Source organism: Bos javanicus, chromosome X (genome assembly GCF_032452875.1).
Source record: "Bos javanicus breed banteng chromosome X, ARS-OSU_banteng_1.0, whole genome shotgun sequence".
Lineage (NCBI taxonomy): Eukaryota > Metazoa > Chordata > Mammalia > Artiodactyla > Bovidae > Bos > Bos javanicus.
The window spans coordinates 23,470,640-23,497,435 of NC_083897.1; the positions used below are offsets into that span (position 1 = coordinate 23,470,640).

Below are 26,796 nucleotides of genomic sequence, written 5' to 3' on the forward strand. Positions count from 1 at the left end.
AAAGTGAAAGTGAAAGTCACTCAGTCGTGTCAGACTCTTTGTGGCCCCATGGAGTCCATGGAATTTTCCAGGCCAAAATACTGGAGTGGGTAGCCTTTCCCTTCTCCAGGAGATCTTCCCAACCCAGGGATTGAACCCAGGTCTCCCACACTGCAGGCAGATTCTTTACCAGCTGAGCCACAAGGGAAGCCCAACTGAACTATATACTTTAAAAAGTTTAGGATAAATTTTATCTATGTCTTTTAACAGAATTTTTTAAAGTAATAAATACAGAAGAGCTGTGGAAACGTTTGGCAGTTCCTCAAAATGTTAAACATAGAATTAAATATTTAATCCAGCAATTCCAAATCTAGGTACACAGCCAACAGAAATGAAAATATGTCCACACAAAAACATATACAAAAATGTCCAAGGCAGAATTATTATTCATAATAGCAAAAAAATATAAACAATCCAAATGCCCATTAGCTGACAAATGGATAAACAAAATGTGGTATATCTATTTAGTGGAATATTATTCAGTCATAAAAAGGAATAAACTACTGATACATGCTACAATACAAATAAACCTTGAGAACATGCTAAGTGAAATAGGTCAGTCACCTGATACTGGTCAGGTCTTTATCTAGAGAGTACTGGAAAGTCACTGAAGGCTTTCAAATACACATCTGTGAAAGATCCCTTTGATGCTGTGTGGAAGGTGGATTGGAAGAGTGCAGTAGTAGATGAGATCATCTACTGCAATGGTCCAGATAAGTGATAGTGGTAGCTTGGACTTGGATGGTGGTAGGGATGGCAAGTAGAGAAGTGGATGGATTTGAGAACTCTTTCTGATTTAGAACCTATTGGATTTGCTGAGAACAGATGTAGGAAATAAAGGGAAAGGCGTTATTAAGGATGACTGCTAGGGTTCTCGGAGAAGGCAATGGCACCCCACTCCAGTACTCTTGCCTGGAAAATCCCATGGATGGAGGAGCCTGGTAGGCTGCAGTCCATGGGGTCGCTAAGAGTCAGACACGACTGAGCAACTTCAATTTCACTTTTCACTTTCATGCATTGGAGAAGGAAATGGCAACCTACTCCAGTGTTCTTGCCTGAAGAATCCCAGGGACGGGGGAGCCTAGTGGGCTTCTGTCTGTGGGGTCGCACAGAGTCAGACATGACTGAAGCGACGTGGCAGCAGCAGCAGCAGCTAGGGTTCTAGCTTGAGCTACGAACGGGTGTTCAAAGGAAGCTTTTGATTCATATGGATGTTTTCAGAAAAGAAGCCAAAAGTAAATTGTGCACTACATTATAGATCCCTTAATCTATATTACTGCAAGCTACATTAATTATGAAGCTTCAAGAACATCCCCACTGCTTACACAACAGGTGTAACTTACATAATCTGCTCTACCCAGCTGTTATTTATTTGTGACAGCTCCCTCCTGGCTTCTGCTCCCCGTTGAGCTGCAGGATTACTGCATCTTCTCGTATGATTTCCTAATTTATTCATTGCCCCAAATCATAACAGAATTATTAATTTTCTTTTTTGATAACAGATTAAAAAAAAAAGATTGAAACTAAGAATAACCAGAGATATCACTGAGGTTTTCCATGATCACAGAACTCAAAAATCCTGAAGTAAAGTACTACTTATAAACATTTCCATAAAATTCATTCATTAGCCCAAGAATTTAGACTTCCTTTTGGCAGCCTTTCCTATATAATTATCCTTGACCAAACACTCTTCACTATGCCTGCTCTTTGGACCTGTGTTACCCAAAAGGATTTTTTAAATTGGCTGCCTATAAGCTAACAGCTAAGCATCATAGAATGGGATGAAGTAATGATGCTAATGAATGTTGGCTGGGACTATGGGTAAATGGATGGAACATGGAGGAGTTGGGGCAGTGACAAAAGTCAGAAAAACTGAAAATCCACGAATTCAGTGACGCTCCAGAGAGGAAACCAGCAAGTGTTGACGCTAAACTGGCAGAAACATCAATACTTCCTGGCTCCCCCACTGGGTGCATCAATTTATCACCGGCAGGCTGCTCTTCTGCTGCAAGCGACAGTGAATACATTCAATGATCTGCAAAGCAATGACCTATCGTCCAGAAGCACGATGTGTACAGCAATGAGAACAAGGTGATGATTGCTGGGAGTTTCAGACAGACTCAGTTCTGCTGCTTGATTAGCTTAATGACCAAGGGTCAGTCATTTCCCTTCTCTGAAAAATACCAGTATTTCCTAATAGTGAAAAAGTTAACCGAGCAGGTCTGACTGCTATTCTTAAAAGTGTCTGCTTACAAGGTTGGTATAGACACAGCTGGTGTCTGGGGATTTGGACGTGGGGAAGGTTCCCACCATCCTAAGTGGTAAGAATAGCTCGCTGTGCCTCAACTGTTGGCACAACGTTATGGTTCATGCTAAATACCTGTTTTCCTTCTGGGAGTCTGAAATTCTGCATGTACCAGGCAGAGGAGGTGTGTCTATGTGACCAGCTCCCAATAAACACCCTGGGCACTGAGTCTCTGAGAAGCTCCCTTTGGAGAAAACACATTGCTGGGAGGAATTAAGCACAACCTGTGTGACTCCACTGGGAGAGGACTGTTGGGAGCTATGCCTGGGTTCCTGCAGACATGGCCTCTTGAGCCTTTTCCCTTTGCTGACTTTGCTTTGGAGCCTTTCTCTATAATAAATCAGAGCTGTGAGGACAACTATATGCTGAGTCTTCTGAGTTTGGCCAGTAAGCCATCGAACCCGGGCATGGTTCTGGGGACCTCTGGCACAATTGGTATGTGCTGAATAGCCTACCAAACTTCAACAATCATGCCAAGTAGGTGTGATGTTCATCCTATAGGTGAAGAAAGGAGACTTCAGAAACAGGAACAGAGTGTACACAGAAAATAAACACTTCAGTGTTTATTGAGTATGTGTGTGAAAGTCACTCAGTCGTGTCTGACTCTTTGCAACCCCATGGACTATACAGTCCATGGAATTCTCCAGGCCAGAATACTGGAGTGGGTAGCCGTTCCCTTCTCCAGGTTATTGAATATGGATGTTCTCCAATTTTTTGTGAACTGAGGAACTACCTGGAGTGCCTGCTAAAAATGCAGTTTCCTGGCACCTATCACCTGAGACTTGGATTCAGTAGGTTTGAGGCTCAAGAATGTCTATTTCTAATAAGCTTCCCAGATGATTCTTCTGCAGGTAGTCTAAGGACCACACTTTGGGGAACAGTTTGATGTACAGGACCTACAGTGCCCAATTCCCAAGCTAGGATGTAAATGGCAAAACCAGGACTTGCACTAACCTTTTAAAACAAGGTTAAGGCTCTTTTCTCAACAAAACTGCTTCCCTCAAACTCCACAATTCCTCTGGTTGCTCTGCCTTCTCACTGCAGGTATCCACCCAGCACCAAATACCAAGTGAAATCCGGAATCCAAATAACACTCTTGAGAGAGTGAATTCTGCAGCTTTGGTTTTCAAAAAGATTTGATGTGCTGGTGGCAACAGAAAATATAAGCTTATGCATGGGATTTAACAAAAAGAACATGAATTTGTTTATAATTTTAGAAGTTGAGAACAGGATATGGGTTATAGTTTTCTGTGACTGGCCAACAAAGGGGAAGGCACTAAACATAATCTTTTTCGCTGATCGAGAAACTAGCATCAAGTAAATGCTAAAGCTTTTCCTTTTCAAGTGGGTAGGAAAGTATAATTTTTTTTCTCATTTAGAATAAATATAGTGTAGTATTTTGTAACTGAAAGGATGTTATTTTTAGTGCCATGCACTCATTGGTAGCCCAGTCTGAAACACATAAGCTTCTCAGTAGCTGGTCATTTTTCAACGTCTATTACTGACTCAGACTATGCTATCAATTCAGAAAGTATTTATTGAGCATCTACTGTTTACTTGATGCTGTGCTAAAGGCATAATCATTATCAAGAAAACTGCTGATTTTTTCAATATCTACATGAAAAAGAGACTAGAAAAATATAGCCACACTACTTTATGACAACATATAATGGAGGAGTCTAAAAAAAAATACACGGTATCTGCTTGAACAAGGTAATCTTCACCAATCCTCCCATATTTTATTAAATAAATACAGGGCAAAAAATTGATGACAATCTGTACTTCACAAATACATATTAACCTCCCAAATCTGGATATCCACAGTCCAATATTATCTATAAACCTCAAATAATCAGTAAGTCAGCCAAACCAGCAATCCCTCCACACGCTGCAGTAAGTGTGGGGCTGCCTGCCAATGTACTGGCACAGGGCACCCCACGCCCATATCTGCAGTGCTGAGTACTCATTCATCACTAAACTGCAGTAGTGTTAACATATGCTGCAGTTGTGCTAATGTTTGTTTTACAGTCACCACTGACCTACCCTTATCCCAGGCCAGGAAAGTTAGCGTTGCTGCTGTTGCTGCTGCTAAGTCGCTTCAGTCGTGTCCGACTCTGTGCGACCCCATAGACGGCAGCCCACCAGGCTCCCCCATCCCTGGGATTCTCCAGGCAAGAACACTGGAGTGGGTTGCCATTTCCTTCTCCAATGCATGAAAGTGAAAAGTGAAAGTGAAGTCGTTCAGTTGTGTCCGACTCTTAGCGACCCCATGAACTGCGGCCTACCAGGCTCCTCCGTCCATGGAATTTTCCAGGCGAGAGTACTGGAGTGGGTTGCCATTGCCTTCTCTGAGGTTAGTGTTAAGTGAATGCAAACAAACTTGAAAATAGCACCTACTTCACTTATGGAAGCCTAGAACCTCACTCTGCCCAACCAGAAAATTCCTTCCAATCTGAAGAATTCCAGATGCAAAAGATTATTCCATATAAAGCACTACAGATGTACAGGGAACTCCACCACCTTGAGGGGGGAAGAAAAGTGTTTTTCATTTGTGTCCCATGCTTCCACCTCTTTGGGAGAACTTATACCAGGTTAAACAAGCAGTCAACCTTAATGATTTTTTCCCATCACTCAACAAACCAGTATTTGAATTCACTCATGAGCTAGTTCTCTGCACATCATCCAGAGGCGGGGATGTTAGTTATGGTTCTCTAGGGGCCACTAGTAGCTCAGATGGTAAAGAATCCACCTGCAATGCAGGAGACCCTGGCTGGATTCCTGGGTTGGGAAGATCCCCTGGAGGAGGGCATGGCAACCCACTCCAGTATTCTTGCCTGGAGAATCCCCATGGAAAGAAGAGCCTGGGCTACAGTCTATGGGGTCACAAAGAGTCGGACATGACTGAGTGACTAAGCACAGCACAGGGGCCACTGGCTACACTTTACCTTTCAGAACCCACTGCACAGTCACTGGTCAACCGGCAGCCTACATGAGGAAACAAGCTCACCTGGATAGTTGTATCAATATGAAATTGGCCAGCTTTACCTGCTCAAATCTCACTTCTGCTAAAAGCTCGTTAAGAGCACTGGAAACTACCTGATTTATAGGCACTCAGTATCACCCACTAAAGGGTTGAATTATGCACAATAATCATAAACAGAAGGAGCAAACAGTAAACCCTTATAGGTGTTCAGAAGACATTCTGAGTTTTATGTTGCTGAATCAGTAAAACCCAGATCAGGATTTTAAAAAAAGACAAAACTTGTTTTCAGGTTATTTAATATTTACTTCAAGTAGTAGTGATTCATTTCTAAATAGGTGTCCCACTTTACAGAGAATCAGACTAACATCTATTTGCAAACGAGCCCTTTGTGATGTCTAGGTCATATTGAAGGTGTCAAATGCGACAAATTCCTTTTTATCTGAAATCCAAACAACCAGAAAATAATCGAAATTGTTCACTCTATTTCTGGTAGAAAGACAAACAAGTAAGTATAAAATAGTAACTTATTCACAAAAAAGCAAGTTGCATGGTTTGTCACAAATGTGTTACAGAGCAGTCACCATGTCCTCTAAATCCACAGCCGTGTACGTAATGACCGTCAACGCTCATGAAGACAGGGAGTTTGTCTTGCTCACCAATGTGTCCCAGGGCCTACTATAGTGCCCAGTACATAACAGATGTTCAGTGAATATTTGTTGAATGAAATAATGCTCTGCAAGATCATAAAATGGTGTAATCATCTAAGAGATTATACTATGGTCAGTATAGATGTATTTATTCTAATAGTTTAAAAATTGGTAATCAGTGCACACCAATGTTTAGGTTCTGATCATAGTTCCAATATGGAGGGGTGTCCCCACACCAACAAGCAATTCTCAGGCATCACCTGAGTGTCCCATAATTCAACTTATAGGCAAGAGTACTGGAGTGGGTTGCCATTGCCTTCTCCAATTTCTGACTAGAGGTAGCATCAGATACCCCAGGTTAGGCACTCAGTCCCACAGGACTCCCCCAACCAGCCACTTCATACACCAGCAGCAGGTCCAGGTTATCAGCTGTGTTTCTGACCAACTGACTACAAACTGGGCTTCCCAACAACCTCCACCTTGGGTTTCAGACACCAGCCTCCATCCAGGTTGTTAGCAGTACTTTTGACTGACTGACTATAAATCAGAAGTTCCACTAGAGTGGCTTACAGAACTCAGAGAATCACTTTACTTCCTAGATCACTGGTTTATTATACAAGGATCAGCCAAATGGAGGAGATGCATAGGGCAAGGAATGGGGAAAGGGCACAGAGCTTCTGTGCTCTCTCTAGGAGCACAGCGTGCTCTTCGCAAATCTCCAACCTGGAAGCTCTCCAAACCCTGTTTTTTTGGGGGGTTTATATAGGCTTCATTAATAGGCATGACTGACTAACCCATTGGTCACTGGTGACTCAATCACCAGGCCCTCTCCAATCCCCAGAAATCAGGGGAGTGGAACTGAACCCTCTAATCAAAGGGTTGGTTTCCCTGGTGACCAGCCGCCAACCAGAGATGCTTTCCCAAGTCACGTTATTAACATTATAAAACATACCTTTATTGTTCTCAAAGTCGGAAATGCCAAGGGTCTTAGGAGCTCTGGGCCAGAAACAGGCAAAGACCAAATACACATATATATTTGTTATTATAAATCACAGTATCACACCCAATTAACTGGAACTCCTCATTTTTAACCATTTTTCATAAGAATTTCATAAATACCACTATGAGCAGAAGCTATTATTTATGTGAAACATAAAAATTTTTCATTCAAATATTTATCAAACACCTACTATGCACCAGGCACTGTGCCAACTGTCCCTGACCCCAGCAGCCTTCAACGTCTAGGGCAGCCTTTTTCAACTGGAATCCCTCATCTACAGATGCATGCACAGGAGATAAGTATAACATAAAACAGATTCTCTAGGGCATTAGGAATGGATTCTCTCCCAGTGGAGAAAGACTAATGTAAAGTGCCACAGAAATTAAAAGGAAATGACAGGGGCTTACCTGGTGTCCAGTGGTTAAGACTGCGGTTCTACCGTAGGAGATGCGGATTTGATCCCTGGTGGGGGAAGTTCTTTATGCCGGGAAAAGGGACCCCCACCCTCAAAGAAATTACAATACGATAATAAAAGTTTGCTTTTAATAGGGGCAAATTCACCTGTTAAACCCAGCCATGGGGACTTCCTGGGTAGTCCTCTGGCTGGGACTTTAAGCTCCCAAAGCAGGGAGCCCGGGTTTGATCCCTAGTCTGGGAACTGGATCCCAGGTGCCACAACTGATGCCCAGTGCAGCCAAAATAAATAATTAATTTTTAAAAAAATCCAGCCATGTATGAACTACCTGGTAGGGGCAAAGATGAACAGGCTATTTGTAATGTTGGAGTAAATGCAAAAATACTGCACTACATACATTCAGATAACTTGCTAAACATAATAAAACTGTTAAATATTTTCCATGCACAGCAATGTCAGGCTGAGGATTTTAGTAAAGTGAAACAAGAAAAAAAAAGTATAATTACTCTGATAATATTAATTCAAAGAGAAAACAAAAAACCTTGCTCCAAAAAGACCCCCAAATTACCTGAATTTTATTCACTGTCTCCATATACTGCTTCACTAAATTGGTCTTGCCTTGGACTTGAGGCAGCAGACAGATGGGCCCCAAGCTGAGCAGCTGGAGTTTGTCCCCTGTGGACAGATACTCCAAGACAAAGATAACAGCCAGAGCAGAGGAGCTGCCCAGATAAGAGATAGACCACACATTCCTCATTCTCGAGGTCAAGGAGGCCTTCCCGACTACACAGGCACAGAAAGCCTCCTCGGATGTCAAAAGGGAGGGGATGCACCCCACAGTAGGCAATGTCAACCTACCCAGAGGCCTCTTCACTAGACTCCATCTTGGCTAAGAGAAGTGGGTGCACACATGGGAAGATACTGAGAAAAACCAAACTGCAGACTCAGAGCCAGGCAGAGCAAGATTATGAGGCAAAGGAAACCTGGAAGAAATACCCCATGTAAGTGATTCAAACTAACACAAGGGCACAGCTCTCTCTCTGAGCCCACCTATGTATGTCTATCCACACGTACACTTTTTCCTCCTAATAAACACTTTACTTATTTCACTACTTTCCGTCTCTTTGTGGCAATTCATTTCTACAAAGCCAAAGGGCCAGGGTCTTGTCACAGGCCACTGGCCCTGGTGGTCTAGTGGCCAGGATTCAGTGCTCTCATTGCTGCCACCTGCCTTCAATCTCTGGCCCCAAACGGAAATCCTTCTTCAAGCCACTGCAGGCAAAGGCCACCAGAGATCAGACTCAAAGAAATACATTAGCTACCTATTTCATTATTTTGAATATTTTTTTATCTTATTTTGAATTTTCCTTAAAATACCTTATGCAGTCAACTTCTTTCAGTCCTGGGTGTCTTCGACAGATACAACATTTTCTATATGATGATATTACTATATGCTGCATTCTTTATGGAGCCAAAACAGTTTGAGAGCTACTAGAATCAAAGAGATAAGTTTTTTCCCAGTATTTCAACTCGAAACTTAAGCTTTTATATGTCAATGATCTAGAAATTCACACCTAGTTAATATCATTCTCTGACAGGCTAGTTAAATAGCATCCACCTGGCCAAGTCCCCTGAACTACTTTATCAAGTAATGTCTTGTTTGTTAGCATGAAATAAGTGAATAAGCCAAATGGGGGGAATTCTTGTTGTTTAGATTCTCATTAAACCTTTCAACTCATGTGAAAATGCTAGTGTAATCACTACGAAACTCACGAAGAGTAAAAGATAGAATAAAAGTCCCTGATGCTTAAGTCTCAATTAGTCCAAACTTCCAATTAAACATTCTTTTAAAGGAAAGTAAATTGTACAGAAAAAACTACCATTGTTTATTTTATTTATGGAGACTGGAGATGTTGACTGGGAATAGGCTATATCGTTTTTATTATACTCTCAGACATCCCAACTCTTAAATCTTTTAAGACATCCCCTACATACCTAAATCCGAAAATCCTACACCAAATCCACCAATTTCTTTCTACCACAAAATTGTCAGAAGAAAAGTCATAATTCATCAAAAAGGAAATACAACTTTTTAATGGCAAAGACATCAAGGCTGTGTCTTTAGAAAATGCAATGAATCACTATTTCTTTTAGCTCAAGCTAAAGAACTTTCCCTTATGGCAGAAAGTGAAGAGGAACTAAAAAGCCTCTTGATGAAAGTGAAAGAGGAGAGTGAAAAAGTTGGCTTAAAGCTCAACATTCAGAAAACGAAGATCATGGCATCTGGTCCCATCACTTCATGGGAAATAGATGGGGAAACAGTGGAAACAGTGTCAGACTTTATTTTGGGGGGCTCCAAAATCACTGCAGATGGTGACTGCACCCATGAAATTAAAAGACACTTACACCTTGGAAGGAAAGTTATGACCAACCTAGATAGCATATTAAAAAGCAGAGACATTACTTTGTCAACAAACGTCCATCTAGTCAAGTGGTCATGTATGGATGTGAGAGTTGGACTGTGAAGAAAGCTGAGCGCCGGAGAATTGATGCTTTTGAATTGTGGTGTTGGAGAAGACTCTTGAGAGTCCCATGGGCTGCAAGGAGATCCAACCAGTCCATTCTAAAGGAGATCAGTCCTGGGTGTTCTTTGGAAGGAATGATGCTAAAGCTGAAACTCCAGTACTTTGGCCACCTCATGTGAAGAGTTGACTCATTGGAAAAGACTCTGATGCTGGGAGGGATTGGGGGCAGGAGGAAAAGGGGACGACAGAGGATGAGATGGCTGGATGGCATCATGGTCTCAATGGACCTGAGTCTGAGTTGGTGATGGACAGGGAGGCCTGGCGTGCTGAAATTCATGGGGTCACAAAGAGTCAGACACGACTGAGCGACTGACCTGAACTGAAAGAACTTTCTCTTTCAAAACTGGAGAACCTGGGCCTGGAGAAATAAATGGCATTTTTAAAATGATTCGGCATATACTGCTGCTGCTGCTGCTGCTAAGTCACTTCAGTCGTGTCCGACTCTGTGCAACCCCATAGACGGCAGCCCACCAGGCTCCCCTGTCCCTGGGATTCTCCAGGCAAGAATACTGGAGTGGGTTGCCATTTCCTTCTCCAATGCATGAAAGTGAAAAGTGAAAGGGAAGTCGCTCAGTCGTGTCTGACTCTTAGCGACTCCATGGACTACAGCCTACCAGGCTCCTCCATCCATGGGATTTTCCAGGCAAGAGTACTGGAGTGGGTTGCCACTGCCTTCTCTACTGAGCTGTAAAAGATGATAGTACTTCCCATGTTAGGTTTAAAATCTAAGTGAAAGTCGCTCAGTCGTGTCTGACTCTTTGCAACCCCACGGACTATACAGTCCATGGAATTCTCCAGGCCAGAATACTGGGTAGCCTTTCCCTTCTCCAGGGAATCTTCCCAACCCAGGGATCGAACCCAGGTCTCCTGCACTGCAGGCCAATTCTTTACCAGCTGACCCACAAGGGAAGCCCCTAAAATGTAAAGCCCTGTCCTAACATGTAGTAGCTAGTTTTCAGTGACCAAGAACTACAATCAACATCACTGGAATTTATATCACATTCAAAGTCAAATTCAGATGTACACAGGTACACAAGAAAAACATTTAATTTTGAAAGGAATTCATAGCCCCATCTCCAAAATATAAAAGCACACAACTTAGACTACATCTATATTGCTGTGCAAGACAAAGACGAACCTAAATCTTTAGTTGTATCCTTCTAGTGATGTAAATGGGAGTGCCACTCAGTCTCTACCAAGAAAAAGATGAGGACAGCATTTTGCTTACTGACTAGGGGAGCTAAAAACCGCCCCCCACCAATTATTTCTGAAGTCATTCTTTAGCAGTATTTGATAGTATATTTCACATTCCGTCCAAGGGTTTGCAAATTAATTCCTTGCCCTAGGCCTAGGGCTCAGATACAACTCCTGAGAAGCTTTCAGTTCACTGCACTGGTAGAAATTCTGGAGAGTTAACCAGAGTCATGGTTGCTCAGGAAAATGTGAGCAGTCGAGTATTCCAGCCGAAACAATGAGGTCAAAGCTCCTTTCAGTGTAAGTATATTCTCTGCAGAGATCTTGGACGGGGATGCAAAGTACTAGCCTCAAAACCTGCAGGCTGGCACCTCAACAACTGCTGCAAATTCTACTGCATGCCCTGCCTTCCCCAGCCAGCACTGCTTCCTTACTAGACTCAAACAACACAGACCACTTTGAGCAAAAGAAAGATGAAGGGGGCTTTTAGATTGATATTTTTAGACTGGTTGTTTGGTTTCAAATGTTCAAATCCTTAAAAAAGGGGGGGGGGGTGTCATCATCTCAATGTTGAGCTACCGAATATATTACAAACCACAGACCAGTTGTTTTCCAGTATAAGAATGCCATGTGAAAAGATTATCCTCTTTCCAAGTATTACAATTAGTCCTCTTTGTCACCTTTCCTTTTCTAACACCCCCAAACAACACTCAGGATCACAAGAATCTACATGAAATAGAACTATGAAGCACAATGCTTTTTTACCTTCTCAGGCTAAATGTGAGAAACCAATTTTAGTCACTTGCTTTAGCAAAGCATACAGTACAAGCCAATTCCTACGGATTTCAAAATCCTGATAGGCACAACCTCTATTGCTGTGCCACAGGTAAACCTGCTCCAATTTCATAAGACATGCCTCTGGTGAGGTAAACCTTTAGAAAAACATTAACAGCACTCTTGTGATAATAATAGCCTAGAAGGGGACATACAATTACTTCGTTTAGCCAGGGTACATTTGTGAAAGTTTCAAATGCAGAAAAAATAACGAGAGCAAATTCATACGATGCGTGAAAAAGGTTAGCAATGCTTCGATTACGAATAATTGCAGGAAAACAGCCAAACCGACAAGTTCTTTAACAGACCTTGTAAGGGGGGTTGGTAGGCGCGCACAGCACTCAACCATTTCTCCTAAGGCCAGAAAAAACATTTATTGACGAATCCTTCCTTTCACATTACTGGCAGAAATAAAATCCTATTCCCGCCACCTCATCTTGCAATTAAGGAAGTTGCTACTAATAGCAGCATAGAAGTAGATGGTCCCGGTTTCACTCCATTCTTCACGTACCATCTAGGAGTGAACAGGTTACTCAAGAAAGTCAGTAATCGGTTTTCCGGGTGCCAAACTCCCTCGGCAATAAAATTCCCTTTTCTGGGGATCGGGGAGGCGGGGGTCGACGTGGACTGAGGAGTCCAGCCGCAGCTCGCCTCCTCCCCCGGGTCAGGGTCTGGGGCGTTCGGGGCTCGGCGAGGCTTCAGCCCCGGCGCTCGCCTGGCAGCGACGGTGCAGCCTCCTCGCGTCTCCACCTCGACTCAGCCCACCCCGACGACCGCCCTCGCTTTTATTAAACCCTCAAGGTGAGAGGTTCAGGCTGGGTCTCCAAAGTTTGCCCGGCCTCGGGTGAGCAGCCGGCCAAGCCCCGGGCCAGGCTGAGGCCGGCCCCAGCCGCCCACCCCTCAGCCCCCAGGGCTTTTTTGGACCACGGTGACAGGTCTAGGTTTACCTCCATGTGCTCCTGGCATAGGAAACAAAAGAAAGCAACCTCCCTGATAATAAAACGCCATCTTCGAGTAACTGGCACACCGAGGGACCCCTGGGTCGGAAACCCCCGGGGGTCCCCCACCATCCAGCTCGGAGGGCGCCCCCCACCCCCAGTCCGAGGCAGTTTGTAAGGAACAGCCCAGGAAAGCTCCGGATAAATGGGCCGGGGTCGGGGTGGGGTGGCGGGGTGCTCCGAGAGCCTTATCTGACTCCCCACCCCGACCGCCCCGGGCAGCGTCATTTCAGTGAAAATGTAAGAGCGGGCGCCGCTGGTGTCTCCCAGAGACGCACTCTTCCCCTCAGGAAACTGTTCTGAAGGACCGGGCGAAGGGGCTGGCGAGCAAACGAACCGACACGCGGGGAGCCGCAGCGAGTGTACTTACAAAACGATTAAAGCTCCGGCGGAACATCGCGTCGAAGGCTGCCGGTCGCCGTGCTGGACTCTACTGGGCTGTCTGAGAAGGCGCCGTCCACACACGACACTGCGGCGTGGGCCGGCGGCGCGAAACGGTCGGCGAGGCTCGCGGCCCCGCCAACCGCCGGCCCTCCGAACTCCCCCCGCCCCCCTCGGCCCCCGCCCCACCTCACTCACCCCCCCCGCCCCGCCCCGCGCCGGGGGCGGTGGCCCCGCCTCTCCCGCAGCAGCCCGTGGAGATAGCGAGCCGAACGCGCGGGGGAGGGATGGCGGAGGAGCGCTAGGCTCCTCCCGCGGGAGGGGGACGCCCAGAGCTCTCCACCAGCGCCGGGCTCGGAACCCCGCCGTCTGCACTCTTCCCTGCCGCGGAGCCACCGCCCGCTTTTCCGCGGTCAGCCCGCGTGCGCCCGCCCCGCTCGCGGCCACGGGGGACCCTCCCGAGGCGCCCCGCGCCTCACCTCGCCTCAGCCCGACACTACTCCCCTGGCTCGTGCGGAAGCCGCAGCCTACCCTGCCCCGGCCCTAATTCGTCCGCCGCTCCGCTTCGCTCACAGCCCCTCCTCGGTCCGCGGCAGCCGCGCCGGCCGTCCCGCACTCGGGCCGGGGAGCCACGGTGCAGCCTGCCGGCCCGCCCCGAACCCGCCAGGCAACCGGGCTCCCCGCTCCCGGCGGGGCGGAGCCGGGCTTTGCGTGAGGAGCCGGGACCGGCGGGGCGCTGTGGAGACCCCAGCGCGGGCGGGGCGCGGGCTGGGGGACTAATTATAAGAGCCCCCCTCCTCGTGTGCCGAGGCGCGGATCTCCCCACTACCCTCGCTTCACTCAGCTACCTACGCGCCTTTCCCTCCTCAGGTTTTTTCTTGTCCTGTCTCCCCACCTAAACCATCTCACTTCCACTTTCTCTCTGAGGTTGTAAAGTCAGGCTTTGTGTCGCCGCTGCTGCGCAGCGGGGCGGGATTTCCCTGCCACCCCCAAGCCCCCCCTTCCCGCCTATACCCCAAGCCCCTCCCTCTAGCCCCGCCCATTCGCTTCTCGCAGAGCATCCTGGGAGTTGTAGTCCCGCCATGCCTCCGATTCCGCCTAGTACCGTAGGCTGGGAGCTCCCCCATTCGCCCGCTCTGGGTTTGCCCAGAGGGTTGAAGGAGGAAGTGGCTGAGACCTCAGGGCTGAACCGCGGTTCTCGGCTCGGGTTGGAAGTGAAGGCCACTAGCGCTCTTTAGATTCCCCGCGGTGGGAAATGTGAAAAGGATCGGTGAGGCAAAGCCACGAATGCCCGGAACCTTCCCTGGGACGCGAAAAATTGTGCACCAGGAAACGCTCTACCCCCTCGGCTCCCAGTTTAGAATTGGAGTTTGCGAAACTTTAAACATTACGTAGGAAAGCCGAAGCTAAAATTGCCTTGAGACTGGCCATCCCAACGCCCACGTCGCTCGGTTTGCACCGCCCTTTAACGGCGTGCCCCGAGGCTGCTGGAGCAGAATGTAGATTCCTCCGCAAAAGTAAAGAAGAAATTAGTCGAAGGAGATCAGAGGCATTAATAGGAGCCTCCGCCGCGGCACCGTCTCCTGCCAGCGAAGCGCTGGGGACAGGGCCAGCTGCACCGCGGGCCTCCCCTGGGGGTCGTGAAGGGCCTTTAATGCTGGGCACGGGCACTTCTCCTTTCCCCTCTGGGGTTTAGATCCATTTCAACAGATCTTTCCTGGGCATTTTCTTTGTACTCGGCTGTGTTAGGGGCTGGATACAGCGAATTCTGAAAAGACCTCCCCAGCGTGGGGCGGGGGAGGGGTGCCCCACTGTGGTAAGGGGCTACTCACCTGCAAAAACAGCAGGTTAGAAAGTCCTGACTGCTAGATGAGAGGCTTCAAGTGCTGAGAGCACCGGTGCACCTCAAAAGGGGGTCTGGGAAGCTTTCTCGAAAGCACTGGAGGTTAAACTGGACCTTGCTATGTGAGAAGGCTTTAGAAGGAGCGCCGTGGGCAAAGTCCAGGGTGGAGGGAGGGGTCAGCGGGGACGTGCCAGATGATCTAAGAAAAACAACACACACTCTGGGCAGATGCCCAGGATGTGTGCGCAGGCATGGCCCCGAGAGAACTCGAAAACCCATTCAGTTCAGTTCAGTCACTCAGTCGTGTCTGACTCTTTGGGACCCCATGAATCACAGCTCACCAGGCCTCCCTGTCCATCACCAACTCCCGGAGTTCACTCAAACTCACGTCCATAGAGTTGGTGATGCCATCCAGCCATCTCATCCTCTATTGTCCCCTTCTCCTCCTGCCCCAATCCCTCCCAGCATCAGGGTCTTTTTCAATGAGTCAACTCTTCACATGAGGTGGCCAAAGTATCAGAGTTTCAGCTTTAGCATCAGTCCTTCCAATGAACACCCAGGACTGATCTTCTTGAGAATGGACTGGTTGGATCTCCTTGCAGTCCAAGGGACTCTCCAGAGTCTTCTCCAGCACCACAGTTGAAAAGAATGAATTCTCCAGCACTCAGCTTTCTTCACAGTCCAACTTTCACAATCCATACATGACCACTGGAAAAACCATAGCCTTGACTAGATGGACGTTTGTTGGCAAAGTAATGTCTCTGCTTTTTAATATGCTATCTAGGTTGGTCATAACCTTCCTTCCAAGGAGTAACCCTCTTTTAATTTCATGGGTGCAGTCACCACCTGCAGTGATTTTGGAGCCCAGAAACATAAAGTCTGACACTGTTTCCACTGTTTCCCCATCTATTTCCCATGAAGTGATGGGACCAGATGCCATGATCTTCGTTTTCTGAATGTTGAGCTTTAAGCCAACTTTTTCACCCTCCTCTTTCACTTTCATCAAGAGGCTTTTTAGTTCGTCTTCACTTTCTGCCATAAGGGTGGTGTCATCTGCATATCTGAGGTTATTGATATTTCTCCCGGCAATCTTGATTCCAGCTTGTGCTTCTTCCAGCTCAGAGTTTCTCATGATGTACTCTGAATATAAGTTAAGTAAGCAGGGTGACAATATACAGCCTTGACGTACTCCTTTTCCTATTTGGAACCAGTCTGTTGTTCATGTCCAATTCTAACTGTTGCTTTCTGACCTGCATACAGGTTTCTCAAGAGGCAGGTCAGGTGGTCTGGTATTCCCATCTTTTTCAGAATTTTTCACAGTTTATTGTGATCCACACAGTCAATAAAGCAGAAATAGATGTTTTTTTGCAACTCTCTTGCTTTTTCCATGATCCAGTGGATGTTGGCAATTTGATCTCTGCTTCCTCTGCCTTTTCTAAAACCAGCTTGAACATCAGGAAGTTCATGGTTCACGTATTGCTGAAGCCTGGCTTGGAGAATTTTGAGCATTACTTTACTAGCGTGTGAGATGAGTGCAATTGTGTGGTAGTTTGGGCATTCTTTGGCATTGCCTTTCTTTGGGATTGGAATGAAAACTGACCTTTTCCAGTCCTGTGGCCACTGCTGAGTTTTCCAAGTTTGCTGGCATACCGAGTGCAGCACTTTCACAGCATCATCTTTCAGGATATGAAATAGCTCAACTGGAATTCCATCACCTCCACTAGCTTTGTTCATAGTGATGCTTTCTAAGGCCCACTTGACTTTACATTCCAGGATGTCTGGCTGTAGGTCAGTGATCGCTTTCTAAGGCCCACTTGACTTTACATTCCAGGATGTCTGGCTGTAGGTCAGTGATCACACCATCGTGATTATCTTGGTCATGAAGCTCTTTTTTGTACAGTTCTTCTGTGTATTCTTGGCACCTCTTCTTAATATCTTCTGCTTCTGTTAGGTCCATACCATTTCTGTCCTTTATCGAGCCCATATTTGCATGAAATGTTCCCTTGGTATCTCTAATTTTCTTGAAGAGATCTCTAGTCTTTCCCATTCTGTTGTTTTCCTCTATTTCTTTGCATTGATCACTAAGGAAGGCTTTCTTATCTCTCCTTGCTATTCTTTGGAACTCTGCACTCAGATGCTTATATCTTTCCTTTTCTCCTTTGCTTTTCGCTTCTCTTCTTTTCACAGCTATTTGTAAAGCCTCCCCAGACAGCCATTTTGCTTTTTGCATTTCTTTTCCATGGGGCTGGTCTTGATCCCTGTCTCCTGTACAATGTCATCAACCTCTGTACATAGTTCATCAGGCACTCTATCAGATCTAGTCCCTTAAATCTATTTCTCACTTCCACTGTATAATCATAAGGGATTTGGTTTAGGTCATACCTGAATGGTCTACTGGTTTTGCCTACTTTCTTCAATTTAAGTCTGAATTTGGCACTCAGGAGTTCATGATCTGAGCCACAGTCAGCTCCCGGTCTTGTTTTTGTTGACTGTATAGAGCTTCTCCATCTTTGGCTGCAAAGAATATAATCAATCTGATTTTGATGTTGACCATCTGGTGATGTCCATGTGTAGAATCTTCTCTTGTGTGGTTGGAAGACAGTGTTTGTTATGACCAGTGCATTCTCTTGGTAAAACTCTGTTAGCCTTTGTCCTGCTTCATTCCGTACTCCAAGGCCAAATTTGCCTGTTACTCCAGGTGTTTCTTGACTTCCTACTTTTGCATTCCCCATTAGGATCTTCAGAAACACCTGGGAAGTCTGCACTTGATAGTGTGAGCCACTAGTAGCCCGTCCTCATTGCCTTAAGTGCAGGGCACATAAGGTAGGTTCCCAAACTGTCCTGGTTGCCTAGAAGTAAAACCGTCCATTTCCACTTCTTTCTCTATTGTGGTTCCTTGCATTTACTTACCCTTGAGGCCATGTCTAATGATTTTTAAGATTTATGTTAGATGTCTATTAATCTGCTGTTGTTTAGTCCCTCAGTCCCCGCCAGGCTCCTCTGTCCATGGGATTTTCTGGACAAGAATACCGGAGTAGGTTGTCATTTCCTTCTCCAGGAGATCTTCCCAACCCAGGGATCTAACCTGTGTCTCCTGCATTGGCAGGGTTATTCTTTAACACTAAACCACCTGGGAAGCCCAATCAGATATTAGGATATTTTATTATATTGGCAAAATGGATCTTAGATTTTGGTTTCTAATATTTCAAAGGTGTATTTTCAAATAGAAAAGGTTTTGCTGACTACTTTTGTTGAGGAGAATGACTAACGTAATTTAATACACTTATTGTTTGTTGAATACCTACTATGTGGCAGGCACTGTTCTAGATATTGACTGGAATTTGTGGGTTGAAGAGGTTGTTGTCAATTGTTCTAGGCAAAGTGTAGAATCCTTATCAATAAGAGACATTGTTATCAGTGAAATAGGTAATAGAAAATGAATTTAGACATTTGGATATGCAAGTGCTTACTAGTAAATAATAAGTAATATCTTTCCATATGCAATTTGTGAAATAAATTTTAAAAATGTACTTAGCTTATAGATTCAAACAGACCAACTTAAAAAACTTTAGAGAACTGGATATTGGTTTTCGGTGTTCTCTCACACATCATTGTGTGAGTATTTTCTCATATACCATTGCCATTTTGTCCAGCTTAAAAACAAACCTTTTAGGATCTCCCAAGATATAGAAATATTGTTGGGCAAATTTTCATTTGTTACTGTAATTCCACCGTCTCTCCCTCATCTTCCTAGTTTGTTGCATCACAACACCTATATTCATGGGTCCAGACTAATTTGCTTGACTATAAAAATGCAATCCCACAAAAATCAAATATGCTCAGCAAAACCTGCAGTTTATGCAAGGTAGTTTCTTTCCGTATCCAAGTGCAACCTGAATAAGAGTTACTCTCACACACATTCAGATTACTTTGTGAGTTTTTGGGTTTTTTTTAGACAAGAAGAAATTATTTTTGTTCTTTTCAGTGCCTCTTCACAGCTTCCAAAGAAGACCCAGGTGTTGTAGGAAGCTGTTGTCAATGGCTATGAAAAGCAGACCATCAGCCAGCATTTTCATTCGGCCAGTTCCATAAACAGAACTGCAAAAACTAACTTCCGGCTGTCTGAACTGTCAGACCCCATGGTATATAACACCAACTCTCATGGTGCCTCAGCTGACTGCAGCTGAAGCCCCAGGCTCCTTGTAGGCAGGAGTTCAGAGGAAGCAGTCTCCTGTCCTTTTTACCATCTCAACTTGACTAGAGCTAGTGCATGCCGTCCCAGAAACGGAAGGGAAACTGTTCTTCCTTGACCGTTTCAATTCTGCTGCCCTATTTCTGTGCAAGCCCCTCGGTCACTTCAACCCCTCAGAAATCTCACCATGGCAAGTGGGTAGACCATCCAGTGGGGACCGGAGGCTGTCCAGGCTTGGGAAGGAGGGAGGCAAACTGCTTCTGGGATCAATTGGTTGGTCAGCAATTCGGGGATTCAGCAGGAGGGTGAGGAGGAGCGGGAGGAGGAGTCCCCTCCTCCATCTAATACTAAAAAAAAAAAAAAAAGGGAAAAAAAAATTGAAGCTGTTATATGAGCATGCCTATCACTGCCATCAGCAAGTTAAAGAAATTCCAAGGTTTCTGCTGAGCTTTTGAAAGTACCTCACAAGACTACCTTTTGCCCATCTGAAATTTTGTTCTCCCTTACAAAGCTGCCCTTAATGTTTCCTTGAAACCAGTTTTACCCGTATCTTTCTAACTCTTGGCCCTCCCCAGTCCATTCCCCACCCTGCAATCATAGAAATCTTTAGAAGGCAAATCAGATAAAATCATTCCCCTGCTTATGACTTTTCAGTAGCTTCTCATTGGTTTCAGGATAAGGCTCAGATCTTGCCTGGACCTCAGCTTCAAGGCTCTGAATTCTCTAACCCCTGTTTTCCTTTCTAGCTCCTGGTGAGCCTTCTTTCCCCATGATGCACCAAGCTCCATCCTCTCCACTGGCTGCCTTTTATTCCTTGAGTTCCCAAAGTTCCTTTTCCCCTGAGAGCCTTTGCACTTGCAACCATCTCCGCAGGAATGCTTTCATAGCCTTTGCAATTTGTCTTTCAGATTTCAGCTTAAATGTCACTTTGTCAGATGAGATCAGGGTTCCCTGTTATAGTGCTCCAAATAGCCCATATTAATTACATTGAGGATACTGTACTGACAAATGAGGCTAGTAATCATGGAGAACAGAAGTCCAAGGGGATTGTGGATGATCTAATATTGTGTTGCTTTTAAGAAAGGGGAAGTAGATGTATTCTAGTAATCATGATATCAAAGGCACACACAGTTCTAGAACCGACTGTTAAAAGGATAGGGTATTTTATTTTAGTGGAGGGGAAAAGGCAATCACAAGTAGCTACAGTGAATTCACTGGGATATAGTTTGGCCTTCAAGATTCTGAGAAAACTCTTTTGTAGGATGAAGGGAAAGTAAATTGGAAAGGATGGTGTTGTAAGAGGTCTAAATATTTATCTTCCATAATAAGATGGCAATAAGTATTTATCTAAAAATGGAAAGATCAAGAACCATCAGTATAAGGACATTATTTAGAAATATGAAAGTAAATGTTAGAGAAAACAGTTAAGATTATTGAAAGTGGTTGCTTTCCTAGTACAGATCAGAAGTTAGGCAAGATGGAGTAGGGGTCTGCTCTTTTGCCTAAGAAGTCTTATTAATCTATTCAAGTTTTTAACTATGAATATGTATTACTTTAAAAAATAAAATTAACAAGAAGAGTAAATAGCATTTTGAATGGGCAGAAAGAAAGGAGAGCATTCAAGCCAAGAGAAACAGCAAAGATATGAAGCAGTAAGTAAACCTCTCTAGGGGAGCAGTGAAAGATAATTCAATAACTATCATTTATTGAACCCTTGCTGTGTGCCAGGCGCTGTGCAAAACACGTTGTACACATTACCTCATTTATTCTCATTAACCCCATAATGTACCCTTACTATCCTCATTTTATAGATAAAAAAATTGAGAGGTTAGGGAACATGCCCAAAGTCAGAGCTTGACAATTGCAGAGCAAAGAGTCAAACAGGTCTCCTCATGTGACTCCTCATCCATACCCTCAATCACGACATTTTGAAAGCATAATTGACAAGGTTTCATCACTGATGTAATTTATGGAACAAAGGAGGGAGGTGAATCCAAAATGACTCTAAAGAATTCAGACTCAGTGAGTGGAAGAATGATGTTTATTCATTTGTTCATTTCAACAAATATTTACTGACTGTTGATTACATCCAAGCAGCGTGAAGGACCTATAGTAATGTACCTGAAAAGTGTGATCCCTGCTCTTACAGGGCTCATCATCAGGCTCATCATCAGTCACACATTGGAAAATCATTCAGAGGGAACATCAGTAGAGAAAATTATGAGTCATTTTAACTGTGTTGAAGTAACAATAGAATGCTCTAATACAAATGTCTAGTATGCATTTAAAATGTGGTTTTAGAGGTTGGAATAAGATGCTTTAAACCTCAAAAGTTTACCCCTGGTCAAGGGAAATCAGAACTGAGGAGAGCTATTTCATTTAATGCTTCAGAAATCCTGCATGAGCTTTAAGAATGCAGCTTCAGTCGTGGTTGGGCTGGAAGCCAGATGGCAGGAGTTTATAGATGTAACCCATTCATTTACAAAGCTCAATGGTAGAAGAAGAAAAAAAATATTATATTGAATACAATTGTTAGGAGGACCATCAGGATTAAGCACTACCCCCGCCCCAAACTAAAGGAGACATAAACATGTTTAAAAACAGAGAGGGGAACAGACTTTGTGGACACAAGGTGGAAAGGAGAGGGTGGGACGAATTAAGAGAGTATCGTTGAAACATACACATTACTATATTTAAAATTAGATAGCTGTACGATGCAAAGAGCTCAAATCTGGTGCTCTGTGACAACCTAGAGAGGTAGGATGGGGTGGGTGGTGGGAGGGAGGCTCCAGAGAAAGGGGACTACGTACACCTATAGCTGATTCATGTTGATGTATGGCAGAAACCAAAACAATATTGTAAAGCAATTTAGTTCAGTTGCTCAGTTGTGTCGGACTCTTTGTGACCCCATGGACTACAGCATGCCAGGCATCCCTGTCCATCACCAACTCCTGGAGTTTGCTCAAACTCATGTCCATTGAGTCAGTGATGCCATCCAACCATCTTTGTTGTTCCCTTCTCTTCCCACCTTCAATCTTTCCCAGCATCAGGGTCTTTTCCAGTGAGTCAGCTCTTCACATCAGGTGGCCAAAGTATTGGAGTTTCAGCTTAAGCATCAGTCCTTCCAATGAATATTCAGGACTGATTTCCTTTAGGATGGACTGGTTGGATCTCCTTGCACTCCAAGGGACTCTCAAGAGTCTTCTCCAACACCACAATTCAAAAGCATCAATTCTTTGGTGCTCAGCTTTCTTCACAGTCCAACTCTCACATCCAAACATGACTGGAAAAACCATAGCTTTGACTAAATGGACCTTTGTTGGCAAAGTAATGTCTCTGCTTTTGAATATGCTGTCTAGGTTGGTCATAACTTTTCTCCCGAGGAGCAAGTGTCTTTTAATTTCATGGGTGCAGTCACCATCTGCAGTGATTTTGGAGCCACCCAAAATAAAGTCTGTCAATGTTTCCATTTCTTCCGCATCTATTTGCCATGAAGTGATGGGACCAGATGCCATGATTTTAGTTTTCTGAATGTTGAGTTTTAAGTCAATTTTTTCACCCTCTTCTTTCACTTTTATCAAGAGGCTCTTTAGTTCTTGTTTGCTCTCTGCCATAGGGGTGGTATCATCTGCATATCTGAGGTTATTGATATTTCTCACAGCAATCTTGATTCCAGCTTGTGCTTCATCCAGCCCAGGGTTTGTCATGATGTACTCTTCATATAAGTTAAATAAGCAGTGACAATATACAGCCTTGACGTACTCCTTTCCCAATTTGGAACCAGTCTGTTATTCTATGTCCAGTTCTAACTGTTACTTCTTGATCTGCATACAGATTTCTCAGAAGGCAGTCAGGTGGTCTGGTAGTCCCATCTCTTTGAGAATTTTCAATTTGTTGTGATTCACACAGTCAAGGGCTTTGGCATAGTCAATAAAGCAGAAATATATGTTTTTCTGAAACTCTCTAGCTTTTTCAATGATCCAAAGGATGTTGGCAATTTGATCTCTGCTTCTTCTGCCTTTCCTAAATCCAGCTTGAACATCTGGAAGTTCTTAGTTGAAACCTCACTTGGAGAATTTTGATCATTACTTTGCTAGCATGTGATATGAGTGCAATTGTGCAGTAATTTGAACATTCTTTGGCATTGCCTTTCTTTGGGATTGCAATGAAAACTGACCTTTTCCAGTCCTGCAGCCACTGCTGAGTGTCAGGAGCCATGTTAGGCATTACTGAGAAAATGGAGGCACGGCCCCAACCCCCTCTCCTCATCTCACAGTCATGTGAGGAGGATGAAGGAGTTAGGCCTTGTGACTCTGACTTCTTCTTTCCTTTCTTCAGTTGAGTTGACTGGAAAGAATGTTAAGGTGCTTATTCTTCTTGAGAGAAACATGAGAAAGCACAAAGCCTTTTGCAGTTGTGCCCAGCAAATAATCTGTTCAAGGATCTTTACAAAGAATGTTCCAGGATGAGCAGCTTGAGGCCATGGGAAGGATTATTATCTGAGACCTGTTTGTGAGGGGAATGTTTATGGCAAAAGAAGTTTGCTGAGTTTAGGGTTTAGGATTAATTAAGAATAGCTAGAAGACATTTTGAACTTGAGAACCTTGAGCCTTGAGAACCCAATGAACAGTATGAAAAGGCAAAATGATAGGATACTGAAAGAGGAACTCCCTGGGTCAGTAGGTGCCCAATATGCTACTGGAGATCAGTGGAGAAATAACTCCAGAAAGAATGAAGGGATGGAGCCAAAGCAAAAACAACACCCAGTTGTGGATGTGACTGGTGATAGAAGCAAGGTCTGATGCTGTAAAGAGCAATATTGCATAGGAACCTGGAATGTCAGGTCCATGAATCAAGGCAAATTGAAAGTGGTCAAACAGGAGATGGCAAGAGTGAACGTCAACATTCTAGGAATCAGCGAACTAAAATGGACTGGAATGGGTGAATTTAACTCAGATGAAGGAAATTACAGCTTCTAGGCCTTTGAAAGATCTTTTAATTCAATGAAATAGAATGTCAGGGCTGTTGGATACTGGAGCAGATGTCTCTTGCATTGCTGGAAAAGATTGGCCCTCATCCTGCCTGACACGTCTGACCAATGCCGGCTTGGTAGGAATGGGGTCAGTGCCCTCGGTTGCTAAGTGCTCACAAATTTTGACATGGTCAGATGAGAAGGGGGCACAAGGCACCTTTTGTCCATATGTGATTCCTTCACTACCTTTTTCTTTATGGGGGAGAGATATATTATCTCAGATGGGAATGCTTTTATATAGCCCAGATGAAAAGGTTACTAACCAAATACTGCAAATGAGGTATAATCCTGATAAGGGGCTTGGTAAAGATCAGCAGGGAATTGCTCCTCCATTAGAGGTGGTTCCTAACACGAATAGAGAAGGTCTGGGATATTCAAATTTATCCTAGAGGCTGTTGTTCTTGCTGCTGACCCTATTACCTGGATATCTGATGATCAGGTATGGGTGGAGCAATGGCCCTTAACAGCTGAAAAGCTGCAGGCAGCTGAGGATTTAGTTATGGAACAACTGACAGCCAGCCATAGAGAACCTTCTAATAGCCCCTGGAATACTCCTATTTTTGTTATTAAGAAAAAATCAGGAAAATGGAGATTGTTACAAGATTTGAGAGCTATAAACGCAACTATGGAAGACATGGGGGCCCTTCAGCCAGGTATCTCTTCCCCAGTAGCTGTGCCCTTTCAATATAATGTGATAGTTGTACATCTACAGGATTGTTTCTTTACTATCCCCCTGGCTGTTCAGGATTGTAAAAGGTTTGCTTTCAGTCTCCCTTCTGCTAATTTTAAACAGCCCTATAAAAGATTTCAATGGAAGGTTTTGCCTCAGGGAATGAAAAATAGCCCCACCTTTTGTCAGAAATTGGTAGACCAAGCTGTGCAAAATGTTAGAGGAAAGTATAAAGATCTATATTTGATACATTATATGGATGATATTTTGGCAGCTCATAACGACAGAGCCTTGTTGCAACAAATTTTATCTGAATTGATTGAGGCCTTGGAAAGCTGGGGTTTAAAGATAGCTCCAGATAAGATACAAGTAAATCCTCCTTTTTCTTATTTAGGGAGGGTATTAAACACCCATACTGTGAGTAATGCCCCTTTGCAGCTTCAGAGAGATCATTTACTAACTTTAAATGATTTCCAGAAATTATTAGGGGATATTAACTGGATATGCCCACATTTAAAACTGACTACTGCAGATTTAAAGCCTTTGTTTGATTGCTTAAAAGGCGATCCTAATCCGAGTTCTAAGAGAGAATTGACTAGTGAGGCTCTTGTTAGAGTGGATGAAGCTTTAAATGATCAGTTATTTAAGATTAATATTACCAGAGGATGGGATTTAATTATTCTCGCCACAGAGCATACACCTAGGTGTATGCATATACCTACAGGATGTAGGTGTGAGCATACACCTACAGGATGTAGGTGCATGCATACACCTACAGGATGTATGCTCTTGCTTGAGGCAAGAAGGCCCATTGGAATGGCTCCATCTACCAGTGACCCCAAGAAAAATAGTTTTGTCTTATCCAAGCTTGGTGACACAATTAATTATAAAAGGTAGAAAAAGAAGTGTGGAACTTTTTGGAAAAGAAGTAGCAAATATAGTGATCCCATTCAATAAGGATCAACTGCAATTTCTTTTACAACATAGTGATGAGTGGCAAGTTGCCCTGATAGATTTCAGGGGGCAAATTTTGTTTCATTTGCCCTCAAGCAAGTGTTTTTGAAGGAGAAACTGTTTGTAATGTTGAATATGTGAATTATTTTATATCAAATTGTGTTGATGGGAATGATTATAACTGCCTTGATTGCCATAATTGCTTCAGTTACAGTTTCTGCTGTTGCCCTGTCAAAAGAAGTGCATACTGCCTTGTTTGTCAATCAGCTGTCCAGAACTATCTCCATAGCTCTTACTACACAGGAAATTATAGATAGGAAAATAGAAAATAAGGCCAATGCTTTAGAAGAAGGAGTCCTGCTTATAGGGCAAGAAATTACGAATTTAAAAATTAAGTTGTCTTTAAGGTGCCATGCTGAACTTAAATGGATGCACGTTACCCCTCTACAAGTGAATGATTCCGTACATTCTTGGGAATGCATTAGGAATCATATTTTAGGCGTCTGGAATCATTCGATTTTAGTATTGGTATTTCTAAGTTATATCAGGATATTCAGAGTATGAAACAGGTGGAGTCTGACTTTTCCTCTCAATGGCTTTCTAATTCCCTTTTTAAAAATCTGAAGGAATATCTTTCCTATGGATCCATTTTATAATAATGATTAATGTGGCTATATGCTTATGCCTGGTGATTCTGATTTGTGTATTAGCCCCGTGCCTTTTC

At 44.1% G+C, this 26,796-nt stretch overlaps 1 protein-coding gene across 7 annotated transcripts in view; it reads right to left on the reverse strand.

Annotated features, from left to right (window-relative positions):
- The window catches only part of ATP11C (ATPase phospholipid transporting 11C), a 188,321-nt gene that overhangs the window by 155,161 nt on the left and 6,364 nt on the right, over window positions 1-26,796 (reverse strand). The window contains exons 1-2 of one of the 7 annotated variants that reach the window (XM_061408527.1): window positions 14,277-14,360; window positions 13,371-13,469 (exon numbers count right to left, since the gene is read on the reverse strand). In XM_061408527.1, the coding sequence (XP_061264511.1) occupies window positions 13,371-13,397 (27 nt within the window). In that variant the 5' untranslated portion in view covers window positions 13,398-13,469; window positions 14,277-14,360. Of the gene's footprint in view, window positions 1-7,957; window positions 9,715-13,370; window positions 13,554-14,276; window positions 14,361-19,602; window positions 19,764-26,796 lie in introns of those variants that run through there. The other 6 variants (XM_061408529.1, XM_061408524.1, XM_061408523.1 and 3 more) reach the window with 6 other exon arrangements.